This window comes from Equus przewalskii, chromosome 18 (genome assembly GCF_037783145.1).
Source record: "Equus przewalskii isolate Varuska chromosome 18, EquPr2, whole genome shotgun sequence".
NCBI classification, from domain to species: domain Eukaryota; kingdom Metazoa; phylum Chordata; class Mammalia; order Perissodactyla; family Equidae; genus Equus; species Equus przewalskii.
In genome coordinates, this window is record NC_091848.1 from 14,780,924 (window position 1) to 14,804,337 (window position 23,414).

Consider the following 23,414-nt stretch of genomic DNA (forward strand, 5'->3'; position numbering starts at 1 on the left):
TCTATTCCTGAGAACTTTTCTTGGTCTGAAGTCTGCTCTGTATGAAATTAATATAGACACTCTCACTTTCTTTCAATTAGTGATAGCATGGTATATCTTTCTCTATCCCTTTACTTTTAATCTGTGTGTGCCTTTATATTTAAATTGAATTTCTTGCAGACAGAATACAGTTGAATATTATTTTTTGATCCACTCTGACAATCTCTGTCTTTTGTTGGTATATTTAGACTGTTGATATTTGAAATGATTACTGGTATAATTGGATTAATATCTACCATATCATTACTGTTTTCTATTTGTTGCCCTTGTTCCTATTTTTGTTTTCCACATTTTTTCTGTCTTTTGTGGTTTTGGTTGAGCATTTTATATGATTCAATTTTCTCTCCATTCTTAGCGTATAAATTAAACTTCTTCTAAAATTTTTTTTACTGGTTGCCCTAGAGTTTGCAATATACACTTACAACTAATCCACACACACTTTCAAATAACACTATACCATTTCACAGATTGTGAAGGTACCTTAAAATAACAAAATATTCCAAATTCTTCCCTCCCATCCCTTGTATCATTGCTGTCATTCATTTCACTTATCCATAAGCACACATAGTGCCTATATACATATACATAATCATATATATGCTTATGTAATTGAATATATTGTTGCTATCATTATTTTGAACAAATATCTGATAGATCAATTAAGAATAAGAAAAATAAAAGTTTTTATTTTACCTTCATTTGTTTATTCTTTCATCTCTCCCTTTCTTTATGCAGATCTGAGTTTCTGACCTATATCATTTTCCTTCTCTCTGAAGATCTTCTTTTAACATATCTTGCAAGGCAGATCTACTGGCAACGAATTCCCCCAATTTTTGTTTGCCTGAGAAAGTCTTTATTTCTCCTTCACTTTTGAGGGATACTTTCACAAGGTACAGAATTCTAGGTTGCTTTTTTTCCCCTCTCAACATGTTAAGTACTTCATTCACTCTCTTCTTGCTTGCATGGTTTTTGAGGAAAAGTTGGATGCAATGCTTATCTTTGCTCCTCTATATGTAAGATTTTTTTTCCAGTGGCTTTTTTCAGGATTCTTTCTTTATCTTTGATTTTATATAATTGGAAAATGATATGCCAAGGTATAGATTTTTGGCATTTGTCCTGTTTGTTGTTCTCTGAGCTTCCTGAATCTGTGTTTTGCTGTTTGACATTAATACTTGGAAATTCCCAGTCATTGCTTCAAATCTTGCTTCTGTTCGTTTCTTACTTTCTTCTCCTTCTGGTATTCCCATTACATGTATGTACACCTTTTGTAGTTGCCCCAGCGTTCTTGGATATTTTGCTCTTTTTCTTTGTTCAATCCTTTTTCTCCTTGATTTTCAGTTTTGGAACTTTATATTGGCATGTCCTCAAGCTCAGAGATTCTTTATGCAGGCTATCTATTCTACTAATGAGCCTGTCAAAGGCAATCTTCATTTCTATTACAGTGTTTTTGATCTCTAGTGTTTGTTTGATTCTCTTTTTTAGAATTTTATCCCTTTGCTTACATTATCTATCTTTTCTTGCATGTTGTCTATTTCTCTATTAAAGCCCTTAGCACATTAATTATACTTTTAAAAAAATACCTGTTCTGATAATTCTGACATTCCTGCCACATATGATTCTGGTTCTGATGCTTGTTTAGTCTCTTCAAACTATGGGTGTTTTTTCTTTTTTTTGCTTTTTAGTATGCTTTTTAACTTTTTATTGAAAGGTGGACATGATGTACTGGGTATAAGGAAGAGCAGTAAATAGACTTTTAGCCACGTAGTGGTAAGGTGTGAGGGGAGGGGAAGCATCATGAAGTCCTAGATTAAGCCTCTGTCAATGATTTACATCAGGTGAGTCTGTGCCCCTGGGCTGTGGACCTCATAGTGCTGCTCAGGCCCCCTCCCTTAGGTGTGACAAAGTGGCTAGAGGAGGCTAGAGTTGGGTATTTCCCTTTCTCCAGCTATGTCAGATTCTGATAAAATAGTTTCTCTTGAGGGCAGGCCTTGTTAAGAAGAGCAGAATGCTCTGGCATATTTCAAAATGGTTCCTCTTTCCCTCCTTCTGCTGGAAGTGTGAGGGGAATTTTCTCCCATATTCACTGTGAGGACCTGGTAGGGATCCTGGAGGTAAAACTCACAAAACTGTAGGGGCCTCCTTATGACTGAATCCCCCTGGAACTTTTAGCTCTCAGAGTTGTCCACATTGAGCCTCTAGCAATTTGTCAGTTATAGTTCAGGTTTTTCTACTCCAGCACTGGTTCCCACAGAGGTTTCGTTTTTTTGTTTTTTGTTTTTTTTTGAGGATCATTAGCCCTGAGCTAACATCTGCTGCCAATCATCCTCTTTTTGCTGAAGAAGACTGGCCTTGAGCTAACATCCGTGCCCATCTTCCTCTACTCTATATGTGGGACTCCTGCCACAGCATGGCTTGATAAGCGGTGCACCTGCTAAGGTCCACACCGGGATCTGAACCGGTGAAACCTGGGCTGCCGAGGCAGAACGTGGGAACTTAACCGCTGCTCTACTGGGCCGGCCCCACCCACAGAGGTTTTGATCAGAGATTTATCCTCTAGTAAGTTGTGATTCTGTGTCTCTGTCTGTCTCTCCAATTTTGGGATAGCTGATTTACCCTGTGACCTCACTTCTCTTACAGATCTAAGAAGAGTTGTTGATTTTTCAGTTTGTTCAGCTATTTTCTTGTTGTTAGGATCGAGTAGCAACTTCTAAGCTCCTTATATGCTGGACTAGAAACTGAAAGTCCATTATTGGATCTTGCCTGCAACAATTATTACTGTGCTGTTGGCTTATATTGATTTTTTCCCATTCTTTCCACATTTATTAATTGATATTCTTCTGTAAGCAAGAGTTTTTCTTTGTTCCCTATATATTTATTTATTTATTCATTTTTATGTTAGTATGAACTTCATGTAATTTTATGGGTTTACCTTTGATACTATTAATATTTACTTTGTTACTCAAATTGTTTCATTTCTGGTAATTGGGAGTGCCTTTGTGTCAAATAGGCTTTTTTTTTTTTAATGTTTGGGTAGTGTTATATAAGTAAAGGAGTTTGGTAAGCAAGCACTAAGTTGGTGTTTTTTCTGAGGTTATCTGTCAATATTTACTGGTCTAGTAACTGTCTTTTAACAGGACATGTGCATGGGGAAAAGGAGACAAAGCCTGAGGTCTGAGCAAAGTGAAGATCGAATGGAAGACCACTTCCATCACGGTTTCTTTAAGAAATGACATGTTCAGTCAAAGAACTCGGAGAAACTCTAACAGAGCAAAATAGAGGAACTACAGGCTAGTCTTGACCTTGGAAGCTGGTGGAGCACAAGAAAAAGTAAGAAAGCCTTCTTTGGGAATTCCTAACCAGAACCTACACTCCTTGGTTTGGAATTCAAATTCACACTTTATACAGTTTATGTGGAAGAGCAAAAGGCCAAGAATAGACAGGACATTCTTAAAACAGAATCAGTTAGGGAGGTTTGCTTTGCCAGATGTCAAGACCTATTACAAAACCATCCTATATAGAATAGTGTGGTTTTGGCAGTGCAACAGACAAATAGATGAATGAACAGAATAGAGACCAGAAATCAACATATTCATATAAGGAAAACTGATAGAGATAGAGCCAACATTGAAGATCAATAGCAAAAGGATTTAATAAGATGATGTCAAGACAATTGGCTATCCATTGAGGGAAAAACATGATAATAGATTCCTACCTCACATTATATATAAAAATCAGTTATCATTGGGTCAAAAATTTAAAGGCAAAGGGAAAACTTTAAAATTTTTGAAGACAATATATGCAGCTATCTTCTTGAGCTTGGGATAGGAGAGTATTTCTTAAAACTCAAACAGTGCAAATCATAAAGGAATTTGACTACATTTAACTAAACTAAAATTAAGTGTTTAGGCTTATGTTTTTTATCAAAAGATACATGAGAATGATTATATAAACCTTAAATCAGAAGAAATTATTTGTAACACATATTACCAAAAATTATTAACACTCAGAATATATAAAGAATCCTAAGATTTAGGGGCTGGCCCCGTGGCCGAGCGGTTAAGTTTGCACGCTCCGCTGCAGGTGGCCCAGTGTTTCATTGGTTCGAATCCTGGGCGCGGACATGGCACTGCTCATCAAACCACGCTGAGGCGGCGTCCCACATGCCACAACTAGAAGGACCCACAACGAAGAATATACAACTATGCACCAGGGGGCTTCGGGGAGAAAAAGGGAAAAATAAAATCTTTGGGGGGAAAAAAAAAGAATCCTAAGATTCAATAATAAAAAAACAAACAATCCAATAGGAAATGAGCAAAAGATAAATACACAAATGAGCATTTTACAGAATAGGAAACATGATTGGCTAATAAATATATTAAAGATTCACAGGCTTATTAGTAGTAAAAAAAGTGAAAATGTAAATCACAACAAAGTAACACCATTTCAAACTCACCCAAATGGCAAATACAAAGTCTAATAATATCATGTGTATCCTTTTGTGCAAGAGTCGGGGTCTTGATGATAAAATTAAAGTCGAATTCAAGTTTTGCTACTTATCAATGGCATGATCTTTAACACATTATTCAAACTCTAGCTTAAGTTGCCTTACCTACAAAATGCGGAATATAATTTCTTTGCAGAGTTGTGAGGAACAAAGATATGCACAACAAGCATCTGACATAAAGCTTGGCAAAGAGCAGGAGGTCATAGATGATGGCTACTAAAATTGAGATAAATTGAGGGAGCAGTCCAGGAATATAATTTTTATAACAAAGTTTCACTTAACAGAATTAATTCAGAGTGAATGTATTAGGGTTTTAGACATCATTCTTCCAAGCTTGTAACAACAAGAGCAATAACAGCCGCAGCAGCAATAATGAATTGAGGGCTTACTGTGTGCCAGGCACTGAGTTTAGAGTTTTATATTCATTATTTAATTTAATCCTTATGCTTACTTTGTAAAGCAGTATTATTATCTCCACTTTATGGTTGAGGAAATGGAAACTCAAAGAGCTTACTTAATTTGCTCGCCCAAGGTCACACATACTTAGTCATTTGTAGCCCTCGGAGTAGAACCCAGGTCTCTCGGGCTTGACTATAATTCTCTAGTGTAGATGATTCCTCTTTAGCAGGCAGAGACAGAAACAGAACTTTTGGCTTAGAAGCAATTTTCACAATTAGTGGCATCAAGATTAATTTATGTGCATAATAGTGTGATGAACCAATGTCAGTATTAAAAAAAAAAAAGGTGAAAAACTTCAGAGTTTCTGGCAGTGTGTTGTTAGGATTTCCAGCCTAATCTTTTATCAAGGTTTTGCTATTTTTGACAGAAATGAGGAAAGGAAGAAAAAGAGGATTGGAGTTAGGATCAGGTGACCTGAACTCTTCTCTTTCTCTACGTAATTTGAAGTTCCACCTGCCCACCCCAGGGGACATGATGCTCTAACTTACCCTCCAGGAATAACTGGAACATCACTCAGAATGAAACAGCATGCTAAAATTAATGATCTAGTCCTACACAGAATTTTTTAAAAAGTCAAAATCTTGTCCCTTTTAACACCTTAAACCCATCAGAATCTTGCCCTTCAGTCCCTATGTTAACGCTGGGCTTTCCAGAAATACAGAATTGACATTGACTTTCCGAGGGAGACAGGATCAAAGAGCCCATGGCATAGTCTTGCCTCATGTAGTGCAATACCTCAGCTAAATGACTGCTTGACATATTCTGGTTTCAACGCTGAGAAACTCATTGTCTCTTGAGGTAACTTCATCTATCTTCAAAGAGCTCTAATTGTCAACAAGAACAAAAACAATGACAATAGCTCATTTTTTATTGAGTTTGTGATGTGCCAAGCACTGTGCTAAGTGCACCACATAAATTGTCTCATTTATCCTCATAATAACCTCTGTGACATAAATGCTATTATTACCTCCAATTTAGAGATTAAAAACATGCAGGTTTTGATCCATTTGTCATAATTTTAGCATCTGCAGACTAAACTCTCATTCACCTGGCAACACTTAGATATTAGAAAACTGCACAGAACTCTCAGAGTTAAACTTCAGCTCCTTTGGACTAAGCTTTGTAATGTTTAACTGGTTTTCTACATTCTATTATTGTAGAAAATGTGGAATTGGGTGGACATCTGATTGAAGGAAAGAAGAGAGGAAAGAGAAGATTTCTATTTCTTCACACTTAAAATGTCACATCCTAGAGCTTTTCTGCATTCTCTCTTATGTACTCATCATTGCTCCACCCACTTTTTTGGTCAGGGGAGGAAGATTGGCCCTGAGCTAACATCTGTTGCCAACTTTCCTCTTTTTTTGCTTGAGGAAGATTGTTGCTGAGCTAACATCTGTGCCAATCTTCCTCTATTTTATGTGGGATGCGACCACAGTGTGGCCGCACGAGGGGTACTAGGTTCATGACCCGGATCTGAACCCACAAACCCTTGGCCGCCAAAGTGGAGTGTGCAACTTTACCGCTATGTGACTGGAGTGGACCGTCCACCCACTTTTTTTAAGAGGCAAGGTTGGATCCATGACAAAGAAAAAAATCTTTCTCTATACTCTGCCACAGTTTTCTAGACCAATATTTGCAGAAAAAGCACATAGTCCATTTAGAACTGTGCATTTATAAATTATTTTAGAAATGTTTAAATGTAATGCAAATACATAGCATAGCATATAAAAGAGAAAAGGGACAAAAATAATTATTATGATAAACATCAGCAAGATGGAGGGATTCACAAGGTCAGTCAATGTTTGTTTTTCTCTCATGAATTTTTAGATGTTGTTTTCAACAGTCTCAGCTAAATAATTTTTTTTCTATATTTATGTAAGATTATGTATCTTTGCAATAATTTATTTATAATTTGGATTATGTCCAAAAGGTTCAACTCTTCTTAAGGCAAGAGAATTACTTTTTAGCCTCCTGATGTCATTGCAGCCTTAAAATTATTTTTTATTTTTTGCTGAGGAAGATTAGCTCTGAGCTAAGATCCATTGCCAATATTCCCTTTTGTTTTTGCTTGAGGTAGGTCAGCCCTGAGCTAATATCTGTGCCAATCTTCCTCTATTTTGTATGTGGGCTGCTGCCACAGCATGGCTGACAAGTGGTGTAGGTCTGTGTTGGAGATCTGAACCTGTGAACCCGGGGCACTGAAGTGAAGCACCCCGAACTCAATCACTATGCCACAGGGCTGGTCCCTAAAATTAATATTTTTGTTATGAAATTAGCCATTTATAAGTCTGCAATTTTAAATCCTTAAGATATAAGGGACGGCTAGAAACTTGAAGCTCCAGTGTATTTTAACCTTCACTTTTTTCCTTGAAATCACAAACAGTACAACTTACACACATAAAAATAGGATGTGCTGTAGTCTTAGAAATTTAACCTAAGCCACGTGAAATGACTAGGTATCTCTTTACTAATGTCAGTTTTAGAAATCATACACCAAGAAGCAACATTTTTACAGTGTTTAGGGTTCACATAGCCTTATTATATCTAGAGAAAGAACGGTCACTTAATGGTAGAATGATCATGTCTGTCTTCCAACATGTAACTATATGTCATATATGACTGACTAATGCCAGACCACACTAAAGCTGTTCTGGCAATGGTGAACTACCTCCAAGAAAGAGACAGAAAACCCTTTAGGCAGATGACCAGTTTAAGAACAAAAATTATCCTACAGTCTTCATTTAATCTATTTGTAGACATAAATGAGAACTTATTTTAACCAAAAAAATCTGTGATTATATTTTTAGCACCTTGAATGGTGAATGAATGGGTTTTACACTTCAAATTGAATCAGAACTGTTAAAATAAACTCCCAACACTACTATCATCTTTTCAGAATCACTTGTCTCGAGTCTACCTGTCAGTATATTCTCCTCCCTTGCAAGATACATAATAATCTCATTTAAAATCATAGAGTTCCATGACACCAAAAAAGCTGACACAGTTTCTTCCTGCTTGCTGCTGTAGGACTACTCCTGAGTGACTGCTTGTCTAAGACAGCACCAGTGCTTTATGCTACCAGATTTCTGAACGAACACTTCAGTTTATTTTTGGATCTCTTTTCTTTCGGCAGATTGTGATTTATATATGCATTCTTCCCAATTTCCTGTAGGATCAACTTTCATAAGAAAACAACAGCAACAAAGAACAAAACCCTCAAATCCCACGCTAGGTCTCAAGAAACCCACCTACTCTCACCTCTACTAACCTCTACCATCTTACTTGTCACTGAGGGTAGCCACGAATCAATGCATCTTGGAGTATTGTGTTTTGATTTGGCTTAGCAGAAACGTACTTCCAGGCAAAAGAAGAACACTGGGACATCTTTATGCTCATATGGAGCCCAGACCCTAAGTGTTTATAGTAATTCTCATTCAAAAATTGATACTCTAATGTGTCACACCTTAGGCATGGCTGATCATTCCTTTCTGAAAGAATCTGTTTTTCAAGGGATTTATGGTTTGAGGTTTTCATTGTATCCTCATCTGGAGAGCAGATTTCCAGAAAATTCAAATATCCTAATCTGTCTCAAATTCCAAGTATAAAATACAAGATAAAGCAAATGTAATCACTGATCAGTTATAGCAGTGGTGATCACCAAGGAGAGCCAAAGTCTTACAGACTGAATGAAATGCATTGGGATGGCATCTTAATGACCAGATGGAAGGGGATGCTCACAAGGGAGGAAGGAATTTTTCAGAAAGAGGGAAGAGGCATGAAACAAGAGGTGAGTGCAGAGAAGCAGGATGAGAGTGGCAGGTAGCCAAAATGTAAAACAGGAGTAAACTAAAAGACATTGTCAGAGGTGAAGAGAGAGAGAGGCAAAGCTGAGAATTAGCTATGAGGGAGAAAATTCTTAGCCTAGCAACAAGCGGACTGATACAACTTGGCGGCGTCTCATCAATTTGTTTTTTTAATTCTAAAAGTCACGTGTAACATAAAATAGTTCTGAAATTCAGCTTGTCATTTAGTGCATTACTTTAAGTGCGAAGATAAAGAAAAATTTAAGACTACTTACTTTATTAGTTAATCTATTTCTCACAATATTACATATATTACATGGTATTAAATAGTAATATTACAAAATAAAACTTAGAATAGATCAGATTTGTTGCAGAAAGTAAATTAACTGAAGCTACTGAACTCTGTAAAATACCATCTTTTTCTGACAGTGGATTGCTGGTTTTAGACTAAAATCTTTCCCGAAGTGGCCTAGCACAAAATTGGACCGGGGAAGGAAACCTCATGTTGGTAGAAGGAAGCTCAGCATTTACCCTGGAGGGATTAAACTCCAGTATTCATTTAGAGCTGGAAAAGAGGACTTGGTCCAGGCTTCAAATTTGATGTGGTCCACAGCCTTCTGTGGGCTCCAGGTCAATTCATCGGATGATGAGTTGGTCAAATGACCAATTTGTCAAATTTATAAATATATTTACTTACTAAACTTAGTTTATTTAACTCTTGAGAAAATTTACAGCAATCCTACAGATGGATTTGAAAGAAACTAGAACTCCATGGTTCTAGGGCCCTCACTTTCTCTCTGTTCTTCAGTCTCCCCAGATTGTATGGTGTTGCTTCTTGTCCATTTTCCCTATCTTGGCTTTTCTATCTTCAGGAGATAAAGAAGAATGCTGTTAAAATTGTCTGATTAAATATGAATTGTTGTAAATGCTATAAACAGTTAAAAATACATTTTATCAAATAGGTAAATTTGGTCACTCTCCAAAAATTGGGGAAAGAATCCTATAAATGATACAAGGTTAAAAACAAAAAATGACTTTTAAAATTTCAGAAAGAAATGAGCATAAGTTGTTAGACTTCCAAATTAAAATTTTGGTTATATTCTTGAGAAAATAGTCATAGAGTATATTCAAGAACAGTAGAGTAATAATTATAAACACAGGAAGAACATATTCATGAGAATAAACCATGCTATGACTTTAGCTTTTGAAAATTGGAAAATTCTCCAAAACTAAAAAAAAGTTGCTGAATGTATTCATGAGGAATATGCACATAAGAAAATATATTCATATTAATTATTCAATAAGATTATTTCTTAAAATAAGTTTTAGTAAACTTTAAATTTGGTGAATTCTACAAATTGGTCATTTGGCAAATTGATTCTTCAGTGAATCAAATTTTCATGAATGAGGACTACTTCAGTTTTCTTAAGACGACACTGTGTTTGAAAAACTTGAAATAATTGCCAACATTTAAAAGTGAAGAAATTTCTTGGAAAGCTCTGAATTATTATACTGTTTCTTGAAGACTCAAAAAGCTGCAACACTGCAACTACATTCCTATACAGCAACATTAGCTGGACTTGAATACGGCCACTCCCTTCGGAAGGGCCAGTGGTAGGTTGACCATGTGGCCACTGTGCTCATGACAATCTCCGTTTATGCCTGTTTTCCTTTTATAATCCTTAATGGTGCTCACTTTCACTATCACAAGTGTCCAATTTGAAAGATAAATTAAATGGTCACTCTAGTTAGTTACTCCAGTTTTTTGTGGTTCAAACAACATCCTTTAATCTTATAATCGGCCTCGTTCACACACCATCTGCCTGGGCTTTGTAAGCATTTGAATGCATTATTCCTGCTCCAGTATATCCTTGCCTAGTTCATGTATGTAGAAAAACACAGCTTGTTCTTCCTCAGTGATGGATAAAGAGGCCTTGTTGTGCTTTCTCCTTTAGTGTTACCTCCTGTTTGTCCTCTTACACAGCGTGGTCTTAACTAAAGATTCTGTGCAATGTCATCTATTTTTGCCTTACGGATCTCCATTATAGGAGGCATGATACTATCACATGACTTTACAGTGTGCACACTCTCATATTTATCTTTCAACCAGGGTTCTACTAACAATTTCATGTAATGTCTCCTTATTGATGTAGCTAAATTGTTATTAACCACAAACTCAAAAACTAGGTAATTTAATTTTCAAACCTGAACTGGTGCTTGGTATATGCCAAGCCCTATGCTTAAGTCAATGAGCATATAGAGACGAGCCACATCATGCCGTTCATATTATCAAGAGTCATTAGTTCTTTTCACAAAACACTCACTCTTGACTTTTGTTTCACATCTCTGCTTATTGTTTTTTGTCTTATCATCTTTCTTATGAAAGTAGGCCAAATGATGTGTGTGTGTGTGTGTGTGTGTGTGTCTGCGCGTATAAGTGTGAGTGTTGGGGAGGAGGGACGGATTTGAGCAAGGACATTCTACTTCAACATATATACTTTTGCATGCGTAGAAGCAATGAGATGTTAAAGAGCTAGGCTGCTTGCTATTTCGGTTAAGGCCTCACAGGTTGGCTGTTTCTTGGGGCGTTACAGAAATCTCAATTTAGATTTGTGGTCTGAAAATATGATTTCACCAATTTTACCAGTGCCAGTTGTCTCCTCAAGGATGACCAGCATCCCTGTAGAGCCTAAACCAAAAAAAAATATCCTTATTTTTATTCAGTTTTCTACCATCGATATATTTTTGCTCTTTCTTCTGGTAGGCTGATACTAAAAAGATATTTCCCCTTAAAATAAAAGGACCTGTCCATTGATGTAAATCAGACTGATACCTTCTATTCAGTCACAGGGAGTAGCCTTTCTTCTGGCCTGTCTGGTTGAGAATCTGAGCTTTTATGAGTCTGTCCTGAGACTCTTTTCTGGCCTATGCACTAGGAATTCCTTCCTGGTACAGCTGGTTTTGCTCAGGAAACCTTAGACAGCCCACTTTCCAGGGACTGGTTATAAATACTCTTTCTTGGATCAGATAGGAGATGACCCACTTCCATGAGAATCATGGTTTTAAGTCTTCCTAAGCCACATAGTAATTGCATTTTTCTGTATGTGGTAGATGCCTCTCAATCTCAGAAACGTGACTACTTGGCATCCAAGAGGAAATAACCTTGATGTGTTGGCTTTTCCATTGAGTTTTAATATAATGTACTTGTAAGAAGCCTGAACCAAACTACCCAAATCTCCAAGAAATTGGTTGATAAACATGAATACTTTATATATTGAATTGCATTTATTGTTTTACATTGGAAATCTAATAGCTAAGAGATACTAAGATATTCATGCTCATCGTTCATAGCATTCTTTCCCTTGGGGGGAAAAAGAGGATGACTGATAACCACATGTTGAAGATGTAGCTAATAGCCAAGGAAACCAAGATGAAAAACACTTGTATCTGAAAGCCATTCTATCTGTTTTTCTGCTAAAAGTCCATACCAGCATAGCCAACAGTTATTGGGAATGTTCTCAAGGAGCACTGTCAGGTCAGTCATCAAATGATATGAAACAGATGTAATTATTTTACTGCAGAGATATACATGTCAAGGACAATGGATATTCAGTGCTAATTTTACATGGTAAATACAGACAATTTTCTAGTTTTCAAGTTCTCATTGTTTATTTGTTTTGGAACCCATAAGGAATTGTCTTCACCACTTTAGCTCAAACAATTAGTCTTGGTAATAATTGTTATAGTCAATGATATGCTAGTCATCTGGCTCTCCCCTAAACCCAAAAAGCCTGGATTTGCAGCATTTGCCATTTCCATAGTGTAAATTCCCCAGCATTGCTAATTTCTCCTATAGTTTAACATCTAGCTCTCCCAAAATTCCTGAATACTTAACAACCGGCTTTCTAGAGTTTGTGCAAACTGATTCCAGAACACCCATAGCAGATTTTTACTAGTTGCAATCTAGTTCTGACATTGCATCTAGCCTTCTCCTATTATCTTTTGATTAGATTCAGAAGACAATTAATAAACAACCTCTTAAGGAAAACTATTTTACAGATAACTGTCTGTTTTTGCTGAATATATTAGCTTCATTTATAACTGGTGATCTTTAAACAGCTGGGACAGAAGGAAGCTTACTATCGTTGTAAGTTCCCTCTCATTCACATAGTTAGGAAAAGTGTGTGAACAGAAAGTAAGCCACAGGGACAACTCAGTGGAGAAAATAAAAAGCAGGAAGAAGTCATATGTGAGTATGTAAGCTAAAACATATTGGAGAAGGAGCACAAGGAAAAATGGACTATATAAAAAGATTAATTGAATTCAGGTAACTTCTAGGGCCATCTTATACAGACGCAATTGCTGTTAACCACATGGTATCAGTTTTATGGAACCATTTTATTATCCACTTAAATTCCTTAAACTCCATTTTCCAAGAAAGTGTTATTTGCAAATGTTCTAGAGACAGTAGCCACCTGCACCCTAGGCCCCCCATCCCTATTTACTGTGGATTTCTTAGGAGTTATGCTTGGACCAAATGTGAAAATCACCCACAATTTCTTGATAAATTCCTGGGGTGCTAAAGTGGATGATCAAGAAACAGCAGGTACCTATACATTGGGAGATGAGGAAAATTCTTTGAGAGAGTTTATCAAAGGGAAGGGGAGTCTGATATGATGAGCTTGACCCAGGAAGAAATAAGCCTTGGTTGTCATAGGTAAGGAGGAATTCTGAGTGTAACATTGAGGCTGCTGCACAATTCTTACAAGTATTTGCCATAAGTCTAGGTTCTGGGCATGAGAACATTAAGAATTGCCTCACTAGGTTTTTATGAAACATATTGGAGTCCAAGAGGCAATACTTTAGGATACCTCTAACAACCCTCGGTGTTATAACTGATGCCATCTTTTCTAGAAATGGGCTCCTGGGGTCCTTTTTATGTGGTTGGATTTTATTTCCAGAACTCAAAAAAGAGATAGGCACAGAATTGTGTCATTACAACCAGGATCAGGAATGTATTGAAAGCAAGAGGTCAAGTTCATTTCTAATCTTCCATGGAAGTTTTCCCATCATTATCAGTGACCTCATGGCTAGAAAGTTTGAATTTTACTAAGAGCTATGAACACAGAATGGCTTTAATTAAAGAAAAAGATAGTCAATAATTGTTGGCTTGACGTTTATAAGACAATAATTCTGGTAAAATCATATTCCATGAGAGAAATGGAAAGTTGTATTATGCTATTACCAGAAGCTGAGAATAAAATTAATTTAACTTGAAATCAATCTTCACAAAAGTTATAACAAACATACCGGGCAGCTTCTGAATATCTCTCCAGACATCTAAACACTGTTGCCTGACGAAGATGATTTCGGAAATAGGCTGGGTTTAAAACAATGCTCCTGGAAAAAGATAAAAGAAATGCAAATGTTATTAGGTTTGAAAAGTCAATTACCAGAAGTCTAGAGGAATGAAATAGCATCCATTCAATTTTATATACTATATATTTTAAAAGATACTAATGATTGAAGCCCTTTTCTTCTAATAATTATCAGTTAAGACAAATAAACAAGCATTATTGAAAAACTAACTAAGTTTGCATGGTAAAAGCAATTTTGTTTATAGCACTGGATATCTTTTGTAGTTATGACAAATGACAAAAAATTTGAATCCAACTTATATTACATATAAGATACGACGTTGTTTTATTTGCTTACGTTAATAAATCAGGCAAAAATCCCAGTTTATTTATGGCATATCTTCCTATAATGAGGGAGGAGGTTGTTAGCTGCTGAATTTCAGTTAAAAGAAAGGAACTGGCATTTGGGTGACATGTTCATTTGCACTCCATAATTGGGTCTGTTTTTTCCTCTACCTGGGCAGTGTAGTAAAATGGAAGGATCCCTCATTAAGGACTCTGGTCCTGACCTTGCCACTTCTGGTAAGGCCTTTATTCACTTTGGGTTTCCATTTGCTGTTATTGAAATTACAAAGCTTGATATGTGGATAAGATGATCTATCTATCCTTACTTGCTGATTCTTCCATCATCTCATAGAGTTCTGAAGTTTCAGTGCAAGTCCAGATGAGAAGATGATCACTCCACAGCTGCCTTCTTCCCCCAGAGATAAGCGGGTAGACATTCCCCTTGCTTGCTTCACTGAAAGCCACGCACTATTCAAGGCGTTTGATATAATGAGACAAACTAGACAGATGTAGGCCATTGCCCATCACCCAATGGGGAGACAGTCATTAGTGAAAGTCTGAAATGTAGCTTATAGTAGCAGAGTGTGTTGTGTTATTGATGTGGGATGCAAAATGTTATAGAACCAACATGGGATGATCAAGCAAATTTCTTGTCAGCCTGTTTTTACAAGTTGATGAGAATCACATGGAATTAATTCATTATTGAAGTAAGTGGTTCTTAATCTTTTTTGAGAAGTTCACAGAGCTTTTTGAAAATCAGATGAAAGCTATGGCCCTCTATCCAGAAAAATGCACATAAATATAATTGCCCAAATTTAGGGAATAGCCCTGTAAAGCTATTGATGAACTCCAGATTAAAAAACATGGAGGCAAAAATTTCCATTCCCAGAAACATTGCTTAAGGAAAGAATAAAGCAGAAAAGAAATATCTGTCTGGTCCATGTAGAATCATAGATTATATGATGATGAGATGGATAGAATGAATAATTTAGCTCACTTTAAACATAAGTGAATAGAATCTAGAGAGGTAAGGGACCTTTCTAAAATCAAACACAACTAGTTAGTTGGAGCGTTGTTTCAAGTTTATTGTATTTCTCATCTTTAGCCACAACACTTCGTTTTATATGTTCCTGCCTCTCCTAGGATGATTTCTGAATTAGGGGGCCTAAGTTAATGAAGGTTTATTGTATTCTATGACTAATCATTTGTACAAATGAATACATTAATCCCCCAAGAACACAGATCATTTACTTTGGTGATTTCTGATTAAAATGTTGGAAATTTAAAACCTATTACATAGTTTATTCCATATCAATACTGAACTATTAATGTTTATTACTAATACTTTATATTGACTCAGGAAAAAAGTATGTTTTCAAAGCATGTTTATATGTTTTATCCCTGTAAAAGTAATCTTGTAAAAGTAGATCAGAGTGAAAAGAACAGAGCTCTGCCTAGGGGCCTGGGTCTTCCGACTCTGACCAGAACTTTTTCTTCCACATTACAGCTAATTCTTCCCTCTTACTTTGCAATCATTCATTCACTTATGCATTTTTAGTAAATGTCTGCAAATGTGAAGGGGCAACATCCTTATTGAATGGATGTTTCTAGCTTTGACATCTCTGCCCATGCTGTAGTGTTATGGTTTTGCTGAGCTATTCTCCAAGAATCTTGCTTTGCCAGACAAGTTTTTTTTTGACAAAGATGGATTAGACTGGAGAGAAGGATGGGATGTGGTGGGCAGGAGAAGTAGGGAGGGAAGGGTTTAGTAAAAGAGAAGGAGGAGAGAGAGGAAGAGTCAGAGTGGCTTTGGAAGTAGGTGGAGGAGAAGAATTTTGTGGGTAGTGAGAGTTGGTGAGGTAAACAATGTTTCAGTGTGATTTTAAAAAAGGATAGAGTTTTAAAAATTGCTTATAATTAAAAATCCTTTCTATGGTGTTGAAGAAATACAAGTAAAGGGCATGAGTTTGGAAATCACTATTGCTACACTGGACTAGTTTCTTTTAACCATCACACCACCCTTCCTGGAACCACGTGAGTCACAGCTTCATAAGAAGGACACAAAGAAGACCCAGACCCCGTCTACCCTGAGGGATGGAGGTATAATCATAAAAGAATGTTTAGAAATTTGGAGTGAGATATTTGGCAATTTATTATTTTTGGCTCTTGTAATTATTGGAGTGTTCTCTGTGTGCTTATAATATGCCCTATGAGACAGTTGGCAAGGAAATGCTAGTGGTGATTGTGAAGCCTAGTTTTTACATTTTTAGTAATTTATTTGATGCTTTCTAAAATGACATACCCTTTTAAAGATGTGTTTTATGTTGTGTTCAACTTGCAGAGGAAATGTTGATCTAGGCTTTAGAGTTCTTAATCATTTATCATTTGATGCCATTTAGGGAACTGCGGGAGGCAGTCTAAGACCAAAAGGGCCACTCTGACTGGGGCTGGAGTGAAAACAACAAACACTCCCACAGTTATAATCAGAGAAGATCTCTGTGATCATTGGTCTGATTTTATCCAAGAGGAAATAACTGTGATTTAGCTATGCTGATTGGGCTTTTGGTAAAACAACACGGATCATGTTAGAGAGAACAGCTAAATAACAGAGGTAATTGAATTTTCATCAGAAGAATGGAGATACTGTTACTAATGGGCCATGACTGCTCACTTGATTGACTAGCCCTATTCTAAGAGAATGGGATCATGTAAAATAATAAATATTATAATAGATAAAGTTTATTTTCTTCATCAATTTGTTACCTGTGGTATATCTTATGCTTTTTATGACTTCTATTAGTGACTCCTTTAAAATTTATCTTTTATATTAAAGTTTATGTAAGTTAATGTGTGTGCATGCATGTACGTTTGCTTTACTAAGTCTTAAGTTCATAATGCGCGAGACCGAATATGTCTATTGATTATTCAAGGTGTCTCAATTCACTTGTCACATAATTTATCCTTCTGTCAGTGATTTGATATGCCACCTTTATTATACAGTAAGTTCATATGCGCCCTTGGATCAGTGGCTGGACTTTGTAGTCCACACTTTTTGATTTGTCCATTTTTGTGACAGAAACAAATTGTTTTAATTATTGTCATTTAAAAATATACTTTAATTTCTGGAAGGAAAAGAATTGCTTAATGTTCTCTTTGTGAAAAAATTTACCTAATATGGCATATTTATTCTTCCTGATGAACTTTAAAACCTTCATTTTTTAAAGTTGCAAAAAACAGCATTTCGTCGTTTTCACTGGTATTAAAATAAGGGCATTAGATTAATTTTAGGAAGAATAGACATTTTTATTCTATTGTCTTCCCATCCAGGAATGTGACATTTCTTTTCTGCATTCAAACATTCTTTTATATCACCCAGTAATATTTTACCCCTCCTCTAACCCTTTTAAAAATAAAAATTTTACTAATTTCTTGTTAATTCTTAAGTTTTAAAATTATGCATGAGAATATATACGTACATATGTATATGCTCATATGTATGTATGTATATATGTTTATGTGGGTGTCTGTGTGTATGTATACACCTTTCTACTCAAAGTATGATCAGCAGCAACTGGGAGCTCATTAGAAATGTAAAATCTTGATCCCCACCCCAAACCTACTGAACCTGCATTTTAACAAGACCCTCAGGTAATTTGCATGCACATTAAAGTTTGAGAGGAACTACATATATGCATAATAAGAATGGGATTTTTTCCATTATATTTCCTAACTTCTTATTGCTAGCATTTAAACAAGTATTTTAAAAATACCTATTTTTGTATCTTTCTGACTTAACACTGCAATAATTTACTTATTCACATCATCTGCAAATAATGATGTTTGTAACTGCTTTTCAATATTTACATCTTCTTACTGTATAGGCTGTTTTTAAAAGGAATTTAAATAAGTGAGGTGATCAAGGAACGCTTCAATGTTTCACTGATAATTATGATTTTTGATTGATTTGAGAAAAAAATTATTATTTCCCAGGAGTTATTATCAGAAATAAATGTTTAATTTTTTCAAATACCCTTTGGATCTGTCAACATGATCTTGTGGACTTTGTCTTTTGATCTTTCGTAGGAATGATTTGGATTAATTACTGATTCAAGAAAAGCATTAAAATTAATAAACAGAGTATTAAAGTCAGGATTAAGAAAGTGAATAATAAAACAGAACTACATCCAGGACAAAAAGTGAACAAACATAAAATAAAGGGTTTTTTTTTATATACTGTGATTTTTATAAAATATTATGCTGCAATTGAGCTGCCAGAGGTTTTGCATTTTGTTAGTCTTTTCAACCAAACTACATTCTGCTGTTCTTCTTGTCTTTCAATTCACTCATTTCTACTTTTACATCTATTAATACATTTTTGTCCTCTCTGGATTTTATTTTATTAGTTTTCTTCTCATTCTTAACTTAATATTCAATCTCTGTTATGTTTCCTTTCTAAATAAAGAAAGCATTTATAGCTATGATGTTTTTCTTTTATTGATTGTAGCTTTGACCACAAGTATGCATAAGAATAATAGACTATGTTTCATTCTCATAATTTTTCTCTAGTCTTTAATTATAGACCTTAATTTCTCTTTGATTGAAAAATTACTTAGGATAGCATTGTTTGATTTCCAAAGAGTAGTTTTTCTTACCATAACTTTTATTGTTAATTTCTCACTTTATTATAATGTAAATAGAAAACATCTTGTTCATTTCTGCTTTTCATATACATCAAGAGCAATAAATGATGGGGTATTCAACTATTTTAATGGCATGTGGAAGAAAATACATTTTCATTTGTAAGATATTGTTGGAGCCTCTGGAAGAGAACTTGGACGATTTTCAATGATCTAAATAAAACTGCTGGATAGACACATTTACCTCACTTAAGTTCCTTGGGAGGGCTTTCTAGACCTAAATTTTAAATGGTCATTATTACCATTTCAAAATTCAGTGTGTTTTAATAGGCAACGTTGATTTCATATTCTTTGTTCTCACCTTTACATTTAATCTCTAATTTTTAGGAAATTAACTTATTTTAATATACTTTTAAGTCAGTTTATTGAGGTATAATTTACATATAGTAGTATTGTATTGATCTTTTTAAAGTGTTCAGTGTTTTGACAAATTTATAACCAGCACCACAATAAAGATATAGAATATTTCCAATCACACCAAAACGTGGCAAAGGAGGCAGGAGAGTCTCCTACCTGTTCCCCCAGAGACAGATGTGTTTTGCTTGTACTTCTCCACCCAGTGCCATGGATTTTTGCCTGGACTCTGTGAATGAGAATGTTAGCTATCACTCCTTCAGGGTCTTAAGACTTTGGCTTTATGTGAGATTAGAGATCAGAGAAGCAAATTCTTGTTTAGGTGAAGATGCCTAAGTCCAGCTCCCTTTACCTTGCTTGGTCATTAGCAAAGTAAATTAGAATTGATTCATCCTCCTGAATGACACTCTTCTTACTCTCTTAGTAAAGTGCTGACATATTCTTTAGAAATAGTGGTAGATCTAGAAAATGCCAGGAATATGGAATATTTTAATTTCACTAAAGCATTATAACCTTGTGATAAGATGGTGACATTTATGCTGGATAATGACATCATTCAGTGGATTATAACTAGTTGAACAACTAATCAATACTAGTGAAATGTGGTCAGGATTATAAAGAAAGAAGAATTTAATGGCTTGTCCTTGGCCCTTTTTGTGGACAATATTTCCATTAATGACCAGGATTAAGAGATTGAAAGGATATCTATAAAATTTTCAGATGGCATAAGTTTACCTAATGAGTAACTAATATCAATGATTACAGATGCAAAATTCAAAATGATCAGGACTGGTTAAAAATAAAAATCTTATGCTATGGATTTAAAAAATCAGTTTTACAAATATAATCATGGCTGAGTGTGACCATATGGAAAAAGTCAGAATATTTTAACTTATCACAAGCTAAATGTGACAGGATAATATGATAGAGCTACAAAAACTGCATATCAAATTTACATGAAATCAGTCAAAGGTAATTTGTCCAAATAATAAATGATATTTTCACTGAATTGTGCCTTAGCCATATAATCTCTTGAATTTGTCTATAGTCTATGAGAATCATCACTGTTGGAGTGTGTCTAGAGTTTCCAAGGGGTTCGGAGAAGATAGTATGTGAAGAAAATGGAATGAAAATGATATGCTTTGAGAGTTAAATAAGATTAGTGGAGACTAAGTAAGTACTTTCAAATACAAAGATCTGCCATGTGGAAAGTAGAATAACTATTCTATGTAATACTAGATGAAGACCAGGCAAAAAAAATCAATATTATGAAGCTATAAATAGTTCAGCTCAACATAAGGAGGGACTTAATTACCAATGATGCAACAGGCTTTGAGAGGAGTTTCCTTTTACTGGAATCACTTAAGTGACATTTAGAATGCCATCTGTCAGGATGTGTAAAAGAAATTATTGACTGAGTGGGAGATTAGGCTAAATGACTTTCAAGTATACTCACAAAAATACCTTGTAATATATTGTCGAGTACTGTGAAGGGTCTGAGTTTTTCCCTACTTACAAGCTAACGAGTTAGCTTGACATAGTTTCATGGATGCTTGTAGAAGACATGAACCTCCAGGGCCAGAGACAAAGGAAAGTTTTTTACTCACAGCAATAGCAGTAGCCAGTGTATAAGTCTTTTGTTGTCCTGGTTCCTTGTGCCACAATTCCCAGATGGCAATGAAAGAAGGCCAGGTGACACCTTCACATGCAGTAGGTTATGTTACAGCAGAAGAATCCTGAGCTTAAGAAATGTAAATCTTTTAGAATGGACTGTAAGCATGCCTGTCCTTAGCTTTAGAGGGAGACATTATCTCCATCTTCCAAGGCTGTAAGTAGACTTACGTTTTCTTCTAAAGCTGTTTACCACACAATCATCTTTGGAAAGATATTCCAAAGCAAAGGCCAGTCAGCGCCTTGTTCATTGAACAGGCAAAAATGCAGGAGACCCATGGAGAATTGTCTCCCTACAGAGATAATTTTTGTTTAGATATGCAAGAACTATTTGTTATAGTCATGCTATTAACAAACAAAAAAAGTTCATCACAACATACAAAAAATTAAAATATCACAGGAATATGACAGGATAACTAATATTAAAGAGTGAGTGATTAAATTATTATCTATTTATATTCTGTTCTGGGAAGCGTCTAAGGCAGCTTATAGAATACTTACAAGGTTAGATAAAAATAAAAATAACTCACAGGGAGCAAAAGGAAAAATAGATAAATTGGACTATATCAAAATTAAAAACTTTTGTGCATCAAAGGATACTATCGACAGAGTGTAAAAGCAACTTGTGGAATGGAAGAAAATATTTGCAAATCATCTATCTGATAAGGAGTTAATATCCAGAATATATAAGGAGCTCCTATAACTCAAGAATGAAAAAGCAAACAACCCAATTAAAAAATAGGCAAAGAACTTGAATAGATATTTCTCCAAAGAAGATATACAAATCACCCGTAAGCACATGAAAAGATGCTCAACATCAATAATCACCGAGGCAATGCAAATCAAAACCACACTAAGATGCCACCTCACACTCATTAGAATGGATACCATCAAAAAACCAGAAAATAATAAGTATTGGCAAGGATGGAGAGAAATTGGAACCCTTGTGCATGGTTTGTGGGAATGTGAAATGGTGCAGCTGCTATGGGAAACAGTATGGCAGTTCCTCAAAAAATTAAAAATAGAATTACAATGTGATCCAGCAATTCTACTTCTGTGTATATACCCCAAAGAATTGACAGTAGGGTTCTGAAGATCTATCCCCATGTTCATAGCAACGTTATTCATGATAGCCCAAAGGTGGAAGCAGCCCAAGTGTCCACTGACAGATGAATGGATAAACACAAGGTTGTATATCCATACAGTGGAATACTATTCAGCCTTAAAAAGAAAGGAAATTCTCACACATGCTACAACATGGATGAACCTTCAAGACATTATGCTAAGGTAAATAAGCCAATTACAAAAGGACAAATATTGTGTGATTCCATTTTTATGAGGTACCTAGAGTAAATACGTTCATAGAGACAAAAAATAGAATGGTGGTTGCCAGGAGCTAGGGTGAGAGGGGAATGGAGAGTTGTTGTTCAATGATATAGAGTTTCAGTTTTGCAAGATGAAAAGAGTTCTGGAGATTCACTGTTTAACAATGTGAATGTATTTAATACTACTGAACTGTACTTTTAAAGAAAGGGTAAGATGGTAAATTTTATATTACATGTATTTTATCATGATTAAAAATAAAACAAAAAATACCTAAATGAGGAAAGCAAGATTAAAAGTAGGGGAGTTAAGGGGCCAGCCCAGCAGCATAGTGGTTAAGTTCACACCTACCACTTTGGTGTCCTGGGGTTTCTGAGTTGGGATCCTGGGCACGGACCCACACACTGCTCATCAAGCCATGCTGTGGCAGCATCCCACATACAAAATAGAGGGAGATTGGCACAGATGTTAGCTCAGGGCCACTCTTCCTCACTAATAAGTAAATAAATAAGATATTAGGTTATATTAAGATGAAGCCTGGATGAGGTTAGTACAGAAAATATATGTCATAAGATTCTAAGAGTTTGGTTGAGATGGCCTATACATTTTCTTCTAGGTTTTGTAGTAGCTGATGGAAAGAGGGACATGTAGTTTGCTTTAAACAAGCCAATTTCTCAATTCAGATACTTCTTGTAGTGTAATCAGAAAGATCACCTTATCCAAAGATGCTGTATAATGTAACAATTTGTGTCCTCAGTGAAAGATTTATAGAAAAATCAGAAAGTGTTCCATACGGTTGCTTCTTAGAGCTTCTTTCAACATGGGCTATTGAAAATCTCAATCTAGTAACATACATTCTGGG

General features: G+C 35.5%; 1 protein-coding gene and 1 long non-coding RNA gene across 3 annotated transcripts in view; one reads left to right on the forward strand and one right to left on the reverse strand.

Annotated features, from left to right (window-relative positions):
- Nucleotides 1-23,414, reverse strand: part of SPATA16 (spermatogenesis associated 16) — a 227,097-nt gene that overhangs the window by 106,792 nt on the left and 96,891 nt on the right. For both annotated transcript variants that reach the window (XM_070582355.1, XM_008530780.2), the window contains exon 4: nucleotides 14,116-14,205. In XM_070582355.1, the coding sequence (XP_070438456.1) occupies nucleotides 14,116-14,205 (90 nt within the window). The remainder of the gene's footprint in view (nucleotides 1-14,115; nucleotides 14,206-23,414) is intronic.
- The window catches only part of LOC139076992 (uncharacterized), a 34,511-nt gene continuing 27,633 nt past the window's right edge, over nucleotides 16,537-23,414 (forward strand). The window contains exon 1 of the long non-coding RNA XR_011529080.1: nucleotides 16,537-16,607. This is a non-coding gene — a long non-coding RNA (uncharacterized lncRNA). The remainder of the gene's footprint in view (nucleotides 16,608-23,414) is intronic.